Source organism: Melanotaenia boesemani, chromosome 8 (genome assembly GCF_017639745.1).
Source record: "Melanotaenia boesemani isolate fMelBoe1 chromosome 8, fMelBoe1.pri, whole genome shotgun sequence".
Lineage (NCBI taxonomy): Eukaryota > Metazoa > Chordata > Actinopteri > Atheriniformes > Melanotaeniidae > Melanotaenia > Melanotaenia boesemani.
Window position 1 is genome coordinate 11,976,674 of NC_055689.1, and position 20,258 is coordinate 11,996,931.

Consider the following 20,258-nt stretch of genomic DNA (forward strand, 5'->3'; position numbering starts at 1 on the left):
AGTTCTACTTCAGCCTAATAAAAACTATTGTATACCTTGCAAAAGTTTGTGACATTTTATAAGAAATCTCTCTTTCCTTTCACTGCTCCGATGGACAGTTGGGACAGAGCATGAAGGGGAGGTGGAGAAAGGTGGGAGAAAGAACACACACACTGACCACAAACTTTGACAAATGTGCTTGTGTGTGTGTTGAGGCAGATGAATCAGTGCTTTGTGGTTGTGTTGCAGGGGGAATAAAGGCCACCCTGCAGGCTGCTACAGCAGTTCTCACGCACAAGGATGACGCTCCAGACAATACATAACTCATGGATCAAATGTAAATGCATTGTTTTCTTCCTTTCTGTGTATACAAATTTATTTATTTATTTGTTTAAAGAAAAAAGTCTAGCTTTCATAGATGCCGCAAAAGCCTCTTGAACTTGTAGACTTCGGCCTATTTTCTTCTCAAGCTCAACTTGTCTTCCTGTGGTGAAAGTAGAAAATAAAAATGGACAGCAACATGTCCAATATTTGTAGCACGCGTGGGCAGCTCCAACAACACCCACAAGTTTACCTTCACGTCACTTCTACTGCGATCAGGTGGCTCTTCAAATAGATCAACCCCGGAGATCCAACAGCTCCGTGCCGGTCTGCGTGTGCGTGCGTGTCTGAGTGTGTGTGTTGGAGTTAGGTGAGGGGGAGCATAGAGGCGTGGTCCTGTGCGCCACGCGTTGCTAAGCGCAAATTTAGCATATAAGCGCAAAATGAGCAGCAGTGCCGTGCAGCCTGCGGCACACTGAGCGACCTGAGGAATTCAACAGGTACCTAAAGACATTCGCGAGCTCCCTGTCTTCTAGCGTGGACGCACAGCCTGAAATAGACCCAGCTGCCTGAGCGCATTTGGTGTGATGGATGAATTCAAATGCGCTTCCCTTTGGCACATTGTTATACTCCAGTAATCTCCGGAGAGTTCTACATCTGGAATAATTAGCTACACCAGGAAGATATTTTGAACACCTTTGGAGAATTTAGAGGTAAGCTACACAAAGCTATAATTCTAGTGAGTTGGCTTATTTCTTTCTATTTAGTTCTAAAATATATTAATATAGTCACTGAAGTTTTCATATCACAAGTGTTAAATCTCTGTTAAAAGCAGATACAGTAAGCATGCGCACTACATCTTTGCAGTGAAACATGAAGTGTGAAAGCTCAGTGTACACTGGTCCTACTGTGTGTGGTGATGCCTTGACCTGTATATGCACTCACACTGCTAAAAGCTGCAGTGGACTCACTGTTTGAAGTGAAGTCCCCTATAATTTAAGCATTATTGAACTACAGTAGGACAGAGGAAAAGTTCAACCTTGTTTGAGGCTCTTCCCTTCCCCTTATTCACCTTTGTTAAGGGGAGGTGATTATTATTATATAAAAGGTCATATTTACTCGTAATTTCTTCTTTTTTTTAAATGGAGACCTTCAGAAAGATGCATGCAAGCTGTTTTCTCCAGAATGCTTAGATAAGAAAAGAAAAAAACTCGATCTGCTCTGTTTCAACTTGCACAATGCATGAGGTTTTGACTTATGGTAACAAGGTTTTTTATAATGGCATTTTTTCTATTCTTTTATTTATTCTTCTTTTATGGTTTTTTAAAAGTTGTTCATGCACTTATGTATGTACTGGCCTTAGATGAGATCTTGTGGTTGTGTATTTTGTATTGTCCTATTGTGTCTGTTATTGTGTTGTTGTTTTTTTTCTTTGTTTGTTTGTTGTACAAAGGATGGCCTCTTCTTTTCACTGCAAATCAAATCTACCTTTAGGTGTCAATAAAGTTACTTTACCTTACCACTCCTGTTTTGCAGATAAAAATCCTTAATAGCAACAGTATTTTCTCCATCATGAAGAGGTCTCTTCCTTTAATTGGCTGGGTTAGAGCAACATGTTTGCTCCTGTGCTTGACCCAGTCTGCCCTGGCCATGGTCCTTCCAAATTCCACCCAGTTCGAGTCCATTCTGGACAAATACAGGAACAAAGATGAAGAGTGGTGGAAGGCGAAATCAAGAGGGAAGAGGGCAATCAGTGAGGGAGACATGCACCTCATCCTGGACCTACACAACAAGCTGCGGGGTCAGGTGTACCCTCCTGCCTCCAACATGGAGTACATGGTAAGTGCAGAGGATGCAGCTGTAAAGTTCAGTCATTTTTAATATGAGTGATGTGTATGAAGTTTCAAGATAAGACTGAAACATTGGGGGAGTTTTTACTCAAGGTTTTCTTAATTTATACCACCTTCTGCTTTGTTAGAGGCTGCAGCCACTGCAATCATTAGCATGTTTGACTGACTGGTCTGATGGATTGTACCTGGGACTATAAATTATATTCTGATTAAATTGTAATAATTTGTGGGGATTGGTATTAGAAAAACCCAAATCTCATTTGACCCAATGAACACAAACATGTAGGAGCCCACTGCGTAATGTGGCTTCCTTTTTCTGTTTTAGGAGGGATGGCTGACATCTTATCTAATTTGGTATAGCTCACCTATGCTTTGTTACCCCTTTACACTTGATTTCATGACCTATGATTGCTTATTTTTCTTTATATTGTTCTTTTGCCAATGCAATTTAGATTTTTTTTTGTCAAACCCAGAAATACACAAAAACAAAATACACTACGAGTCAAAAGTTTGAATACACTTTCCCATTAGTTTGAATGTACTGTATATATCAGTTCTTTGCTTTGAATTAATATTTAACATTGATATATCTGTACATAAATCACAAAAAGTCATTCACTCAGGGTAATGTCCATGTTGCTTTTAAAGCGGCACTTTTCTGAACTTTGACACCATAATAAAGACTAACTTCGCATCTGTCTTGCATTCTGTCTCTTCTATGAGCTCTTTCTAATGCAGGGACAATGCGTCAATATCCAATTCTGGTCGTCAACGGCCGCCGTCCTGACAGTTTTAAATGTTTTCCTGCTCCAACATGTCTTATTCAAATTAAATGAATCTCCCCAACAGCTCCTTGTCAAGTTTTGTACAAGCTGTTAATGACTCATTTATTTAAGTTAGGTGTGCTGAAACAGGGAAACAACCTGGAGGAGCCCTTGAGTACTGGAGTTGAACACCCCACCTCTACCAAGTAAAAGCCAGTCCGATGTTAACTCCTGTCTTGTCTCGCTCTCATCTCCTCGTTTCTTCCGATAGTTTCCTCTTGAGTTTCTTTGCTGAATCAGCCTTGGCACACATCCAGAACAAGTAGTGTGTTGATATCAGGTGTGTGCTATGGTGCAGTAAAGTAAAATACAGTAATGTGATGCTCAGGGCTGCATCTAAAGTTGTGAAGTGCGGTTTCTCAGACTCGGGATGCTGCAGGGCAATGACAGCACCAGGAATGTGCATAATTAAATGTCAGTGTGCCTTTAAAATTAAAAGCGGGGGTTTTAAAGTCAGGAACCTAGTGTTGGTTTAATGATGATGTAATCACTGTATTTCTAAACCAACTCCATCAGAAATTGTTAAGAATACTTGCTAGTGTCAGTTCTAATTTCAGGGTACAGTACATAAAAGATGGTTTTGTGTGCTGCCATCTTTAAGTACATAACATTTTTCTTTGTCCAGTTAACCAAAGAAAAAGCTACTGTTACAGTGATACAAAACCAAAAACAAGCTAACTCAGCAAAATTGCTTGTATAAAAATGCAGTCTTTTCTTACAAATATTGTTACCAGACACTATGACTAAATAGTAGTCATGGGAAAACAATTAGTATATGACTGAAGCTCAATGGTAAATTACCATCTTGCCCCTCTGCTCACAGCTTCTATCGGGTCAAGCAATCAAGCTAGTCATGCTCCAAAATGTTTATATTTTAGGCCTAAAGTATATCTACACCATTCGTTTACTCATTTTATATTACCACTTTATATAACCTTTTGGGAGGCTGGCCCTAGCCCTACTGCCACCACATAAGAGGAAAGGTACGGCCTTACAGGTTGCTAATCCATCACAAGTCAGCACAGAGACAAATGAGACATCTGAACGTGCTCACAGTTGTACTTTTGTAAAGTTCAGGATTGCCTGTTAACCCAACATGCAATTTTTTGGACTGTGAAAGAAAACTAGAGTACCCAGAGAAAACAGATAGGCAGGGGATAAACATACAAACTACATGCAGAAAGACCCTGGCCAGTTTACAAAATGGAACCCTCCAGCAGTGAGATTAGGAATTAGGAAATATTTTGAAAATAAGCACACCATCCTCATTATAAGTTCTGAATTTAATCAATGACAGTAAGATCTGTTGGAACGACTTTATTTACTATTAACCATGAGACTCATAGGCCGGCATCTGGTGGTCATCAATGCAATTGCATAAGATGCTTCCACATTTCTACTTTTGAGGGTGTGTGACTAACGGACTTGTCTGGTGTGAGTTTTTGTAGATGAAAACAGCATAGAATCCAGAGTGTGTGAAGTTATGCATGATGTATGCAACTAACATACTGTGAGATTTAAAAGCATAAACAGTCACAAGTTTGCTGTGAGTCACTGGTGCTATGAGAATCGAATGCTTGATAGGTAACTCATGATCAACTTTATACATCTTCAGTGTAAATTACACATCTCTTCTGTGCATCCTTGCATGTGTCTAGCTACATGTACTATGTTTGGACATACAATTTGCCCTTTGTGATCGTTTAACACTGAGATTTTTTTCCCAGCAGAAAACACATTCTTGGCTCTGCCTCTGTAAAGTCTGTTAGCTAATACAGCAGACATGAAGAGCGTAGAGAAAACAAGATCTGCAAGCCTAAACTGCTGTCTGGTTCGCTCTAACTGCTTGCCCACCCTTGCTGACCCTGGCCCAGATCCAGTTTTCACCCCCGCAGTGTTGCCCTGCCCTCTACCTCAACTACCCTGCCCACTGGCCCCTTCCTGCCCTGCCTTTTACTACATCATTCAATTTCTCTTCTTGCTGACCCTTTTTCTCACTAGCATGCTAATTATCTTGCTTGATCTTCACCCTCCTTCACCTTCACTCTAACCCTCATTTACCATCTTTCCATCCGTCTCAGCTCACTCAAACCCAGGCCACTGTTATCCTTTATTTGATCCTCCACACATCTCATTTTTGGTGCCACAGCAGTGAATTTATTCAAACATGTCGAGCCTCAACATTTGAAGTTTGAGCCACAGTGGTGCAAGTGTATGTCATGTACACAGATCCAATATTTCTTGAGAGAGGGATACTATTACAGATGATAATGATGTGGTAAGACCAGACTGATAAAGGCCAAGTATTTGGTTGTTAGATTGCAGGATTTGCAGGCTGCACTGTTGCTGCAGCTCTGAATCCTTACAATCTTGCAAAAGCTTCTGAGCCTTTAAATAATAGTTTGCATTTGTCAATCTGAAACATGTCAGTTCTTGCTCTGTAGATCATTTTGAGAAGTAGAGAATTTGTTTAAGGTTTCCATAAGTACATCAACTTTAATTTCAGGCTGAATTGCAAGAATTTACATAAACCCTATGAAACATAAAAAACAAAGCATAGTTTCTTGTTTACTTCTACCTTGCGGTCATCAGTCTATTACTATAAGAACACACATCTTGCTCTTAGCTTTGTACCTGAGGTGATCCTTGCAGATTTTTGGAAGCACGTCTGTATTTTGGAGACTTAATGCTCTTTGGAATGTAAAAGGGGATTGGTCACTGTTACCCTGACCTTTTTGCAAAGGCTTGTGGGCAGTTTATCTTCCCCTCTACTGGATAATTGAGAGGGAAGAATAACATGAACATGGAAAAACTAATGAGCTGGCAGAGGTCATTACAATCTGGAGTAGATTGTTTGCAGTGAAAGCTTTGTGCTCAATTTTATTTCTTGAGAGGAGGTAGTCCCACATGGACTGTGCAGGTGGGCAGAATTGCTTTCAGGGCTAAGAGTTCAATGTACTTTAAAAAACAAATGAGGCTCAGTTAGGTGTTATCTGTAAGCATCTAAAGTTAAAAGAAAGGTTTTTTTACCTTGTCTGGATGCCATGTCCAAAGGAAATGAAAGGTGAGTTCAAGTAGCTGTAAAGAATGAAGAAAAACAGTGTTTAAGATAAGCTGAGCTGCAATCTTTCTCACTGTACCTCTCCTTAGCTAACCGTTTTGTTAGCCAGAGGAAGGTACAGAATTAAAAGTTTAGTCTCCCAGAAAGACCAGGAGAAACTCATCCATGCATTCATCTCCAGCAGGCTGGATTACTGTAATGTTCTTTAACAGGACTTACTAAAAAGAGCATTAAACATCTGCAGCTCGTACAAAACGCTGCTGCTAGAGTTTTAACCAGGACTAAGAGATCTGAACACATCACACCAGTTTTGAAATCTTTACACTGGCTTCCAGTCAGTCACAGAATAGATTTTAAAACCCTTCTGATTGTTTACAAATCCCAGAGTGGTTTAGGCCCAGAATACATCTGTGATATGTTCAGAGAATATAAACCAAGATCCAAAGTGCCTTAGATCCAAAGACTCAGGTCAACTAGTCCAGACCAGAGTCCAGACTAAACATGGAGAAGCAGCATTTAGCTGTTATGCTGCAAACAAGTGGAACAAACTGCCAGTGGACATTAAACTTTCACCAAATGTAGACATTTTTAAATCCAGGTTAAAAACATTTCTTTTCTCATGCGCCTATGCATGAAATCTGCATGTTAACTTTTTTAACTTATCTTGCATTTATTCATTTTAATGCAATTTATTATTTTACTGTGATTCTTGCTACGTGTTGCTGCCTTTTACTATTCCTTAATATCTGTAATGCTTTTGTTTTATGTAAAGCACTTTGAACTGTCCTGTACATGAAATGTGCTATACAAATAAACTGCCTTGCCTTGCCTTACTGCTTAGTCCAGTTCTAGGTTGTGGGGCACTGGAGCCTATCCCAGTAATTACCAGGTGAGAGGCAGGGTAGTATTGTAAACATTTTTTGGCAATACAAATATCATGGATCTGTTATAAGCATACTGACTTCTTCAGGAATTTAATTAAGCTTGACTCATGGGGATCAAGTAGCTTTAGTCCTTAATAAAAATCACTGTCTAATATTATACACTAGCTCTGTGAAGGTATACAGCCTTGACATTCCTACTGAAGCCCCCCATATTGTTCCGGGGGATAAGTGTATTCTAGTAAAAGAAAGAAAGTGTAACCTTGAGATTTTAGCCATAATGCAAAGTGGTGAAATTTGCCAAATATATTCACGCAGTCTTGGTAGGTTTGCTTTGTAAAACAGTTATTTTACCATTAAATGGAAAGTACAGATGTAGTCAGAGGTTTTGATGCACTTGCATCTCAATAAATTGCCTTTGTTTTGTCACTAAAACCAGAAGGTGGGAAGGAGCTGAAATTCTACTTCACAATTTTCTAATTGCCAAACTTGGTGTATGTAAATAGCATCATATAGCAGCCAAATGCTCCTGTGACAACATTTGCTAATATTAGCAAGCAGAACAGCTAGCTTAACAAAAGGGTTGTTCACTTGCAGAAAATTTCAAAACACACACAAGCTGATCTCTTAAACTAAGATACTATTGTCTGAACCCTTCTGAAGTGGCTTTCTGTGGGTCATGAGTCAATAATTTAACTAAATGGAAGAAGTCCATTTTACTTGGGATAAAGGTTTATGAAAATCTCAAATGACTAAAATTTATGATTTTTCTCTTGAAGTGGGAGACTACCAGTCATGCCACCTCAAAGCAAGTTGAATCTCAGCTGGTGTCTTTTTTGAGTGAAGTTTGCATGTTTTCCACAGGCATGTGTGGATTTTTCTACAGGTAGACCAGTATCTTCTTACTGTACAAACAACATGCACATTAGCTTAATTGACAATTCTAAGATGATAACAGGAGTCAGTGCTTACATCGTTGTGTCTCTCTGTGTTGACCCAGTTATTGACTGGTGTCCTGTGTAGGGTGTACTCTAATTCTCACTGGTTGCAACTGGGATAGGCTTCAAACGCTGTCCCCTGTGACACTGAATAAAATTAAGCAGGTGCTTTGAAATGGATTCTAAATATTATTGCAGCATCTGTAGTTGAGATGGACAATAAAAAAATTTGTTGCAATTATAACCTTGGCATTACGATGCATGATGTAAACTGCTGTGGTGATTCAACTGTCTGATAACTCCTCAAATTTATAGAACTTTACACATATTTCCTTCATTAATGATGATTTATCAGACTTGCAACAGTTTCCTGTTTCTTCCACGGTAGCCTCCTATACTAATATTTTTGCTCTGAAGACACAGTAAAAGATAGATCACAGAGAACTCCTAATCATTGTTAATTATTTATTCCATTCACCTGACCTACAGTCACAAACTGAAAACTTATGAATGCATATAGTGGTTGTTGTGGGGTTCTTTTAACAATAAATCATTGTGATTTGTTTTATACACAAAAGCAAAATTAATCAAAAGCACAATCAAAAGCAGTTATGCAAATTCTACTGAACTTTAATCAAAACATCAGTTTTCTAATCAGACCTAAACAGGAAGTACCACAGTGAAAAGGCAACTGTGTCTTACCTTTACACCAAACATATGGAGCATATTATGGTGGTCCACACTTAAGCATTTCCCTATTAGTCTTGATGTGTGATTGCTGTAATGCAACCAAACAGTATGCCTGCAGCTGAGCACACTGCAGCTATTCTTCTCCTTCAACAACAGTACATTAATTTTGCTGTAGCATTTAAATCATCCAGCCACATACGCAGGGCCTGCTTTTCTACATGGTTCAAAACAAGATGTGTTTGAATTGTTTTCAGGTATTTTGGCTTTACCTCAGCTTGTACTAATAGTACTGATGGCATCAAGCCCCCAAACAGAGACTTTCTGTGTTGGTTGTTTGTTTCTTTTATTATTGCTTTTTTTCCTCTTTTTTTCACCCCTGCTGCCAGATTGTTTTAGGCAACCAAAACTTACTGGAAACAGGCTATGAAGCATCCACACTGAATAGTAGCACAAAGCTGCAAGTTGATGTGGTGGTCTCTCATGTATGTGGCTGTGTGTAAGGGAGTGAATGTGTGCGTGTGAAGGGAGAGGCCTAGTTCTGACTATACTGTGTCAAATTTGCAAGTAAAGAGCTGGTTCATCTTTCAGGTTCAAGTGCCTCAAGTGTGTATGGTTACTGTCAAACTGGTTTCAGTGGGCTTCATGTTTTCTTGAAGAAAATGATTGGACATATGAATAAGTTGTAATGAGCAGCAGTTAAAGCGAAAATTATTGTAAGTGGCCACTTAGACCACTTAAATCAGGGGTGCAGGAGTGATCCAGAGTGTAGTTTCAGGTTTGCAAACATCTTTTAAATTCGAAGGTGCTGCTCTGGACTCTCAGTGTCTGAGATTAACCTTTTTCTCAAGAGAAAACCAATATGACCAGATGTAATACTAAACGTAATAACAATAAATTGTCAGCCTATCGACCTAATTGACTGAAAGTTGACATAAGATCGTCTTTCCAGAAGCAAATAACTTTTTAACCGAGAACCTGTGTGTTGCTTTTTGTGCTCATATATTGGTGTGTGTGTGTACTCCTTAGGTATGGGATTATGAGTTAGAGAGGAGTGCAGAGCACTGGGCCCATTCCTGCCGATGGGAGCATGGACCGAGCCACATGTTGACACAAATAGGCCAAAATCTTGGAACGCACTGGGGCAGGTATGTATGAACAAGCAGTTCAATTATCTTTTTAAAAAACACTTAAAAGGATAATAATGTTTTAATAGGATCTCATTCCAATGCCATTACAAAGCTAGGGGACTTTAAAAGATTTTTATGTGGATTCATGTTCTGAATCCATATGTACATATAGATAATTCCTGACCCTATGGGCTAGATTTACATGTGTTAGGTGTCAGTGGTGTTCCTTATTATTAAAATTGAATTAAATGATGTCTGCTTCGTTTTTTTGTGAAAGTTTTTAGTGTTTGTTTTGTGTGTGTGTGTGTGTGTTTTAGTGAGAAGTTTTTTAAGTAGTAGCAGAGGTGCCAGCCTAACAATCCTCTGACTAATTATGTGTCTTCTCTTTAATTGTAGCAATTAAAGAGAAGCATCAGGCACATCTATTATTGGACTTTTAAGCATCATGTCAGTGTGACTCCTGCCTAACAAGGATACATTTGGATTTAAGTGTCTTTTCTCCTGCCTCTTTCATTGTTTGGAACATTTTTGGTCAAACTCATATTAAGGCAAGTGTGTCTAAAGTTGGTCCTCGAGGACCACTGTCCTGAAGGTTTTCATTGGTTATCTGCTCCAACACATCTGACTCAAATGGAATGGATCCAAAAGTCTATGAAGTTCTAGACAATGGCTCATTCATTCGAGTCAGAAAACCTGCAGGATTCTGGCCGTCGAGATTCAGAGCTGGACACCCCTGCTATTAGGGAATTAACTATGAAAATGTCGCATAAACTTTGCATCTAATGGACTTTTACTTCCACTTCTAAGGCATGGTGTTCTAAGCATGGTGTACAATAGAACACTGTTATAAAAGAAAATCACAAACTGTTATCCTCATATTTTGGCTTATGTAAACATTCTGGCTTCTTAAACAATAACCTAATATGAAGAACCATCACCAAGAAGAGGTCATACTCTTGGGTCTCCTTACACTTGTTGGAGGTCGTCTCACATTGCCAGAGTTCACACAATTAATATATATTTATCAATTTTGATAAACGAAACAAAGATGGAATTTGCATAATTGTTTCTTGTATTTAATTATTTTTCCTCTTTAATCAAGATTTGCTCCAGACTTGTCATGAGTCAGCTTGATGTTAAAGGATCCTAAGGCTACTTATGAGTAACTTAATCATTATTGTTGGTGTAAACTCTCTGGTTACCCAAATTTAAAATTTTAAGAGAAAAAGCATGGGCAATAAGAGTAAATTTGTGTGTAGAGTGATTTTGTATTTTCTATGTAAAGCAATCTCTAGCAAAAACAAAACTTTAATCAAGAAGATATTTCAACACATTAGTTACAGAACTGACTTGTCAGTTATTATGCAATTATTTACAATTACCTATACCTGTGCAGGGGCGATCCGCCCTGGATCATCTCTGCACTCCTGATTTAATTATACAATTAACTGAGATACAAATCTTTAATCACTTTAGTGACACTGGCATAGTCTCCTTTTTTTCTCATTAGTTTTACTTTTACTTAGAGATTGGTGTAGACTAAATAGAGCTAAAAGGAGACAGAATATGGAGCTTAAGATGGCCTTAAATATTTATAGTAATATCAGCTGTTTAAGTGTTTGTTATTAACATTCCAAACACTATGAGATGATAATGTTTTAGTGTTGTACAGCTCTTTGAAAAACTATTCATATTTCTTGAACATTTTCCTACATTACAACCACAAACTTGAATTTATTTTATTTGAATTTTATATGATAGACCAACACATTTTGAAGTGGAAAGAAAACTATACTTGGTTTAAGGCAGAAGTTAATCTTTTAGAAGGATAATCCCTAAACAAATGACCAGAGCTGAAATGAAATGGTTAAAAGCATACACAAAGCATTTTCATGTGCAAGGATGGTCCAGTCAAAGTACAGACCTGAATCCAAATGAGAATCTGTGGCAAGATGTTATATGATTAATCAACGTTCGCAACTATGCCCGTAATATGCCCATTTTTAGTGTATTGTATCAACAGAAAGAACCAATGCTCACTTGGGTTTTAAAATAGATGATTACTTTATTTGTAATAATTAGTTCAATATTAAACAAAATCAAGACCTTAAAAATATATAATATATCTCATTTGTGCCCCCCTTTCCCTGATCAGTGCCCCTACCTGGTCCCCCATCAAACTATACCCGCCACTGCATATCTGAAATATGAATCATTTCTATCACCTGTGTACTACTTTTTTTCAGAAAAGGTCCTGCTCTGATTTGTATCTCAGAACCTATTTATAATTTCTCTCACCACATTCATAACCCATAAATGATCAGAGCCGTGTCTCCAACATCTGCACAGCATCAATAATTTAGAGAAGACTCCCATTGCTTTCTTGTTTCTGTTTCACTTTTACTAGATATGTTAACCTGATCTATCTTTATAGATGTGTGTGTGGCATGCTAGCAACAAAAAAGTCGATCAGCTGATCACCGACAGTCCTCATGATTCACAACAGGAGAGGGAGGGGGAGAGGAGCCTGGCACTCTGCCTTGGGCAGACACAGAGACGACCAGTAATGTTAACAGTAATGTTTGTGTATATCGGCGAGTAAAGTTTCTTTCAATGCAGGAAAAGTTGGGGTGTTAAAACATTCTCATATCCCATGGATTTGACAGCCTCAAATCCATGCATAGAGCCAGTCTCACCTCCATGTCTCGCCGTCATTAATGACAGATGCTGCACATGTGTTACATGCATTAAAATTTTAATGCATTTAATTACATAAATTACTTATTGCTGATAACACATTATTTTTGATAGCCTTAATATAATATAATATAATATAATATAATATAATATAATATAATATAATATAATATAATATAATATAATATATAATTAGGACTGTCAAAAAAAACGGCGCTATCTAATTTATGTACTTAGATGCATTAATATATTTAACGCGGAGAGGCAAGATGGAAAAGATGAGCTGGCTGGCTCTATGGGTGGATTTAACAATAAATACAACATTAATGGAGCAACCCATGGATGTCAGCCCTGTGGAGAATGAGGGTGTTTTAACACAGTCAGAGGGTACCACACCCCACACTTTTTTTTTTTTACATATCCTGCATTTTGCACCAGTGTGTCTGCTCTAGTGGTTCTCTGGTTGTCTCCGTGTTTGTGCAGCAGCTGCTTCACCCCCTTCCTCTCATGTTGTTCCCTGAATCATGACGGCTTATGACAGTTGATCAGCTTTTCAATTTTGTTGCATTTATTTATAGTTCAGCTGAGAAGGAGGAAACTTGCGGTTCATAGTTCACACCGTCACATATTTACCCAAAGCATTGTTTTTGGCAGGACCTTCTCTAACACAGTAGTTGACTGGCGATAGACAGGATTTATACTTCAGCTATGCAGAGGCAGGTCCAGAAAGGTTTTGAAGAAAAAACTTGTAAAACTAACAGCCAATGATAAGGTTTACAACAGGTGTTTACTTTGGGTGATGCTGCTGTAGGACTTTTATCACTGCTGCATAAAAACCCTTACACTTAAGTGATAAAAGGAAAAATGTGTTTTTAGCCAGATCATCAGTTTTATTAGTTTCTGTTTAACTTCAGTTGTCACATCTGGTGTTTTATGACAGAAATTATCACCATGAAGACGGATGGTGAAAGGATGATGTATGAATTCTGCATCATGATCTAGAACATGGTAGAGATGATGCAGAAAAACAGAAAGAAGTATATTTCATGCTGCATTTACTGATCCTTGGACATCTGATGTTTACTCAAGGGGAGGTCAGTTAACACTAAATATTTGTAGCATTGTTTCATTCTGTTGATATGATACAGTACAAACAGGCAGATTTCAGGCATAGTCACGAATGGCGATTAATCATGATGAGTTAATTTGTTAGCTGTGATTATTCTGATTAAAAACTGTATTCATTTGATAGCTAATATAATATAGAATAACTAAATAAGCATATTAAATTTAGTAATTAGATAACACATGCCAACTGTAGGCTCCAATGCATTTAATATCCACTTACACGTTGACTTTGTTGGAAATCTCTGCCAAGCGCCACAGTGGGCGGGCAGATGCAGCTGCATTTCTTTTTTGGTCAGTTTCATGGTGATTTCGGGGCTCAATAATGACTTTGAAAGATTTGCTGTCGACATGCACACACTGGCTTAAAGAACACAGGGTTGTGATAGCTACTCAATAGCCGGTGCTTTTGAACCGACAACACAGATTAAGACATCAGAGGATTTAGCAACCTCGAGGACAGGCTTCATCACAGGAATAGTTAAACCTCCTTTTTGAAATACCACCCTGTTTTAGTTTGGTTTTGTTTATTGGAATGCCAGAGTGTTTGGTTGGAAATATACCATAACCTGTATTCCTGAAAATCATATTTTCCCATATTTTCCAGAAACATTAGGTGGCGACTTAATTATCATGGCAACTGGGTTGAACATCTACTTTTTCTGGAAGTTGCTCTGAGTCTTTTACTTTCTCCCAAAACAATCCAAGAAAATGTCTTGTGGAATCAATTACGTATGATGTAAAGCTGCTTGTAGGTATTTATTTCCCATAATATAGATATTTCTTTTTAGGTGATTTTGATGATAAAGTGCTGAATATTAAGAAGCATTTTTCTCTCCTTTTAGGGACAGACCGCCAACCTACCATGTCCAAGCTTGGTATGATGAGGTGCGGTATTACAGCTATCCATACTCACAGGAATGTAATCCACATTGTCCATTCAGATGTTCAGGACCTGTTTGTACACACTACACTCAGGTAAAGGACTATCATGTTACTTGACTGTAAGTTAAACATGCACTAGGGATTTTCATAGGCACTTCTTTTTTTATGGTTTATTCTAAGTTTTAGTGGGTGTCTTGTTTATATGGAGATGAGCCATGAAAACAGATAACTGACAGTGATCTTTTCCTTGATTATTGCTGATTACCCCAACCAAAATATCATGTTAAACTGTACCACAGATAGTTGAAATCTACCTGTACCTGTTCCATGTAATGTGAGAAGATAATTAAATTAAAAACCATTTATTATTGTTTGTTTGTTTTCAGTTGGTGTGGGCAACTACTAATCGTATTGGCTGTGCCATCAATGTATGTTACAACATGAATGTGTGGGGAATGATCTGGGCCAAAGCAGTCTATCTCGTCTGCAACTACTCTCCACCGTAAGTTTTTAACAAAAGCAGCATGTTAGAAGACCCAAAAAAATCCCAACAGAGAGGGACTGTAGCTAAACTATAGATTATTTTGGTTTTTAATTGTGGCAAACATGTGGTATCATGTTTTGTTTTTGGGTTCTTCTTGTTTTTCTCAGGGGAAACTGGTGGGGTCATGCTCCATACAAATATGGAACTCCCTGTTCTGCCTGTCCAGCCAGCTATGGTGGTGGCTGCAGGGACAACCTGTGCTATAATGGTAGGTTATGGATCAACTTGTGGTTTCCTAGAAGGTTTTAATCTTTTCTGATGTTTGTCCTTTTTCTGACTTGATCAAACCCACAATACTGTGCAATTTTGCTGCAACTTTAATTATAAAATCATTTCTATTTTTAAGGGGGTGTTGAAAGGCGTCCAGCCTCAGAGACTGAAGAGACCAACTACATTGAACCTGAACCAGTTAGGGACAGAGAACCCCAAACAAGGACCCAGACGCCAAATCCATCAACCAGTGACAAAGTTGAGAGAAACCAAGTTGTCAGCACAGAGCAGATGTGTAAGATGCCTTCCATAATTCTTTTTCCTTGATTAACACATTTATAAATAAATTAAATGCATTTTGATTATTATTTTATTTTTTGTTTGTTTATACTTAAGCCCAACAGGTCGACTGTGAGACCAAGCTGAGAGATCGCTGCAAGGGAACAACGTGCAACAGGTAGATACTGATTGGAAGTGTGGTCAACCTCTGACTAGCATCAGCTATTAGTAGTATTTCTTACATGTGCTATATTTAAATAATTACATCAATGCACTAATGCTGTTCACTTCAATCTGGCCTCCATCCGTAGATATGAGTGTCCACCTGGATGCTTTGACAGACCAGGAAAAGTAGTAGGGACTGCATACTATGACATGGTAAATGATCAGTTATAGCAGACTCCAATGTATTAATTGCATTCACAGATAAAATGTATGAGAAGACAATGCCTGTTTTGTAAAAATCTTTTAGCAATCCAGTGTGTGTGGAGCTGGACTACACTCTGGAGTCATTGATAATGATGGAGGATGGTTGGATGTGACCCGACTGGGCAGAAAACAGCAATTTATGAAATCATACAAGAATGGTATCCAGTCTATTGGGTATGAATCAGACCTTGTATATGATTATTTACATATACAAATTTAGCCTCTGTGGTGTGTTGCTGTTCCACCATTACCATAACCATGTATGATTCTGTTTAAATTTTCAGGAAAAACAGAAGTGCAAATTCCTTCAAAGTACAGTCAGTCCCAGGTAAGAAATACAGTTCAAAGTCACATTTCTCTTTGTAAGGTTGTCTTTATAAATGAATACTGCAAGATCTTTGCTTTCTGTGCTTTGTCTAATTTGTTTCCCAGTCAAGGCAGTAACATGCGATACCACGGTGGCGCTCTTCTGTCCTTTCAAGAAGCCTGCTCGACACTGTCCCAGGTAACAAAACACGGCTAGAACTGCTGGATTCTGACTTAAAATAATACATCATTATTACTAACATCACTAGTGAGAGGTTGTTATGTTTTCCATCCATACTTGAATTTTTCACTTCACAAATACAGGGTGTGCAGAATTATTAGGCAAGTTGTATTTTTGAGGATTAATTTTATTATAGAACAACTACTATGTTCGCAATGAACACAAAAGACTCATAAATATCAAAGCTGAATATTTTTGGAAGTTGGAGTGGGGCTTTTTTAGTTTTAGTATCTTAGGAGGATATCTTTGTATGCAGGTGACTATTACTGTGCATAATTATTAGGCAACTTAACAAAAACCAAATATATACCCATTTCACTTATTTATTTTCACCAGGGAAACCAATATAACAACTCAAAATTTACAAATATACATTTCTGGCATTCAAAAACAGAACAAAAACAAATCAGTGACCAATATAACCACCTTTCTTTGCGAGGACACTCAAAAGCCTGCCATCCATAGATTCTGTCAGTGTCTTGATCGGTTCACGATCAACATTGCGTGCAGCAGCAACCACAGCCTCCCAGACACTGTTCAGAGAGGTGTACTGTTTTCCCTCCCTGTAGATCTCACATTTGATGAGGGACCACAGGTTCTCTATGGGGTTAAGATCAGGTGAACAAGGAGGCCATGTCATTATTTTTTCTTCTTTTAGACCTTTTCTGGCCAGCCACGCAGTGGAGTACTTGGATGTGTGTGATGGAGCATTGTCCTGCATGAAAATCATGTTTTTCTTGAACGATGCTGACTTCTTCCTGTACCACTGCTTGAAGAAGGTGTCTTCCAGAAACTGGCAGTAGGACTAGGAGTTGAGCTTGACTTCATTCTCAACCCGAAAAGGTCCCACAAGCTCATCTTGGATGATACCAGCCCATACCAGTATCCCACCTCCACCTTGCTGGCGTCTGAGTCGGAGTGGAGCTCTCTGCCCTGTACTGATCCAGCCATGGGCCCATCCATCTGGCCCATCAAGACTCACTCTCATTTCATCAGTCCACGCTTGATTGTTCGATGATCACTCCTCAAAAGCTTGGCAATTTTAAGAGTGCTGCATCCCTCTGCAAGACATCTCACTATTTTTGACTTTTCAGAGTACGTCAAATCTCTCTTCTGACCCATTTTGCCAAAGGAATGGAAGTTGCCTAATAATTATGCACACCTGATATAGGGTGTTGATGTCATTAGACCACACCCCTTCTCATTACAGAGATGCACATCACCTGATATGCTTAATTGGTAGTAGGCTTTCAAGCCTGTACTGGTTGGAGTAGAACAACATGCATAAAGAGGATGATCTGATCAAAATACTCATTTGCCTAATAATTCTGCACACAGTGTAGTGTGTGCCTTTCCAGTCTTTTACTCACACTAGCTCATAAACTGTTAATGAAAAGTGATGCTAAATTCTACAAAATTAAGCCAGTGCTCATGTTTTCTCAACTGACACAAGCTCCTCTGATTGCAAAAAGAAGTCAGGGTGTATTGCAGCCTCTCAGAAAGTGATCACATTATTTCTTTCTTCAGTAAACATTCTCCAAGCTGTTTTTATTACTACTCTACTCTATTCAACAGATCACTGTGTTTATTTTATGATTATAAACCCACTTTATGTTTTAGGGGCAATCTTGAGACGTACAAATCACTACTGTTACATTTAGGGTGTAAAGGACAAGAATCACAAATAGTCAATACCCAAAGCTTTAAAAGAACAATGACTGATGTTAATGTGGCTATGTCTATTTGTAAATATGCTAGTGGTATTTCCCAGTAATTGCTCCATCCAACATAGTATCAATGTAAAAAGCTTTTATTGCACACATCTCTCCAACAACAGTTATAAGAAACCTGGGTCTCATGTGATGAATATTCATTCTTTCCTGACCGTATTTCCACTGTCTTGTGTTTGTTGGTCACGTTGCATTGAATTTTTAAAACATAAGAATAATTAGACCATATTTCACAAGGGTGTCATCCTGTTCTACTTATTTCACCAAAGTAATCAAGTTTTATATGGAAAACCAAAACTTGTGATTTTCTTTTTTCAGGTTGTATTGTCCCAGGAACTGTTTGTATGACAGTCAAGCCCGAGTCACTGGGACAAAATACTACTTAGATGTGAGTGTTTTCATACATGTTTATAACTACCTTTTATGGTGCATTCATTCTATTTGTTCCTCTTTAATTAACCAGATCTGCTTCTATTCAAAGGACAGTTCATTTGTGCAGTGTAACGCCCATTCCCACTCTGGCGCGAAACAAACTTGTGACCTCTGGCCTGCTTGAAAACCAGGGTCTTGGTTCACTTGCAAAAGAACCCTGGTGCAGTTCACTTAATGTGTGAAAGCAAATGAACTGCGCAGTTAACCAGGAAGTGATGTAGAGCACATTCGGCTTATGTACAGAGCAACATGATGGAGAGCTTACTGCCTCACCTTTTGCTCATACTGGGCAGCATCTTGGGAAAATCATATAAATTGTAGAAATACAAACCCCAAGACTGAATGTGGTGTTGCTCCATTGTTTGCTTAAGTTGAACAAACCGGCTAAAGGGGAAATTTAGTTTTTTCTACTGGCCAATCAATGAGCCAGATTTTCTTAGTTATCCTGCTTGTTGTCTTTTTGGTTTTTCTGGGTAGTACCACTTCCAAACAAGTACCTGTTGTAACTGTGTAACAACATCCAGGCGGTTCGGTCCGCTTAAATAAAGTGCAGTGTGAAAGCAAACCAGATCAAATGAATTTGCAGCATTTCTTTGCGTTCCCAAGTCCCCCAGACTTTCCTGTTGTGAATGGCTGTTCACTGATATTGGACATGTTGTGTTTTTCTAGCAGCACAATTCCTTTTCTGCAGGAATTGTGAGAATCAGCTTAGTCAATGACCAATTATACTTAGTTTTTTCACATGAAATCCTAGTATGTGTTTTACTCTGTATAGTAAATAAGTTTTGCCTAGGGTTTAAACATCTAGTTATTTTCTTTGGTCTGTTCTATCCAGAAATCTAGCATCTGCAGAGCAGCTATTCATGCAGGAGTGATCCAGAATGAATCAGGCGGTTACCTTGACGTGATGCCAGTGGACAAAAGGCAGCAGTATAGTGGCAGTTACCAGAACGGCATCACCTCTGAGAGGTAACACTTTACTGTTCCTTAACTAAACAGTGTGTATATGTTATGTGAATGTTGACTGATATCAAGATGGGCTCTTTTCTGCAGTGGTTTGTATAACCCATCTTCTCATTCAAACTTATTTTTTTTCTGCTTTTCCTTTTTGCAGTCTACTGAATCCCACAGGAGGAAAAGCCTTCAGAGTTTTTGCAGTCATCTGAATAAACACTCCCAAAGGACAATGTACCATCAGACATGGCCACTTCATATCCAACAAGCCCACCCATTACGAAGTCAGAGGCTATAATTATGTTACTTTCTGCAGTAAATAAATCAGTTTTTCTGACTCAGACAAAGTTTCCCATGCCTTTTCTCAAGGCTTCACCTCTTCAGTCATCACTGAATCACTGCCCAATAAGAGTTTAGGAAAATATATTTGGTGAATTGAGGTCTTTTGCCATAAATTTTGAGAACTGACCATAATATACACATACAGTATGCCTGCCAAGGTAGACGTAATATCATTACATCATGTTTTTTACAGGTTAAAAATAAATACCACCAGACTGAAAACAATGCCAAGCAGCAATTTTAGAGCTTGAAGGTAAAAGTCTGATATCAGAGTTTTTGGCGGATAATTCAAGATAAATTACATTTACATGTAAAGATGCAGCAGGTTAATGAAGGGGATCTGTACTCTACTGACACCAAAAAAAGAAATTAAGTCATAACAGGATTAAAATATGGCTGATGCTGCTGTTAAA

General features: G+C 38.4%; 1 protein-coding gene across 1 annotated transcript; it reads left to right on the plus strand.

The window, feature by feature from the left end:
* The first annotated feature begins 427 nt into the window (after nucleotides 1-427).
* LOC121643989 (cysteine-rich secretory protein LCCL domain-containing 1-like) lies at nucleotides 428-19,716 on the plus strand. Its single transcript, XM_041991658.1, has 15 exons — nucleotides 428-1,013; nucleotides 1,837-2,139; nucleotides 9,571-9,689; nucleotides 14,339-14,471; nucleotides 14,765-14,880; nucleotides 15,030-15,130; nucleotides 15,269-15,427; nucleotides 15,529-15,589; nucleotides 15,723-15,789; nucleotides 15,884-16,014; nucleotides 16,125-16,168; nucleotides 16,273-16,345; nucleotides 18,436-18,505; nucleotides 19,385-19,518; nucleotides 19,664-19,716. Exons 2-15 carry the CDS (start codon nucleotides 1,873-1,875, stop codon nucleotides 19,713-19,715), a joined length of 1,527 nt encoding a protein of 508 aa, XP_041847592.1. The 5' UTR covers nucleotides 428-1,013; nucleotides 1,837-1,872; the 3' UTR covers nucleotide 19,716.
* Nucleotides 19,717-20,258: the final 542 nt, after the last annotated feature.

Coding starts and splice junctions, on each gene's coding strand:
- LOC121643989 (XM_041991658.1), top strand. CDS start 1,873: ATGAAGAGGTCTCTTCCTTTAATTGGCTGGGTTAGAGCAACATGTTTG. Junction 15,131..15,268: donor GGACAACCTGTGCTATAATG/GTAGGTTATGGA, acceptor TCTATTTTTAAG/GGGGTGTTGAAAGGCGTCCA. Junction 16,346..18,435: donor CCTGCTCGACACTGTCCCAG/GTAACAAAACAC, acceptor TTCTTTTTTCAG/GTTGTATTGTCCCAGGAACT.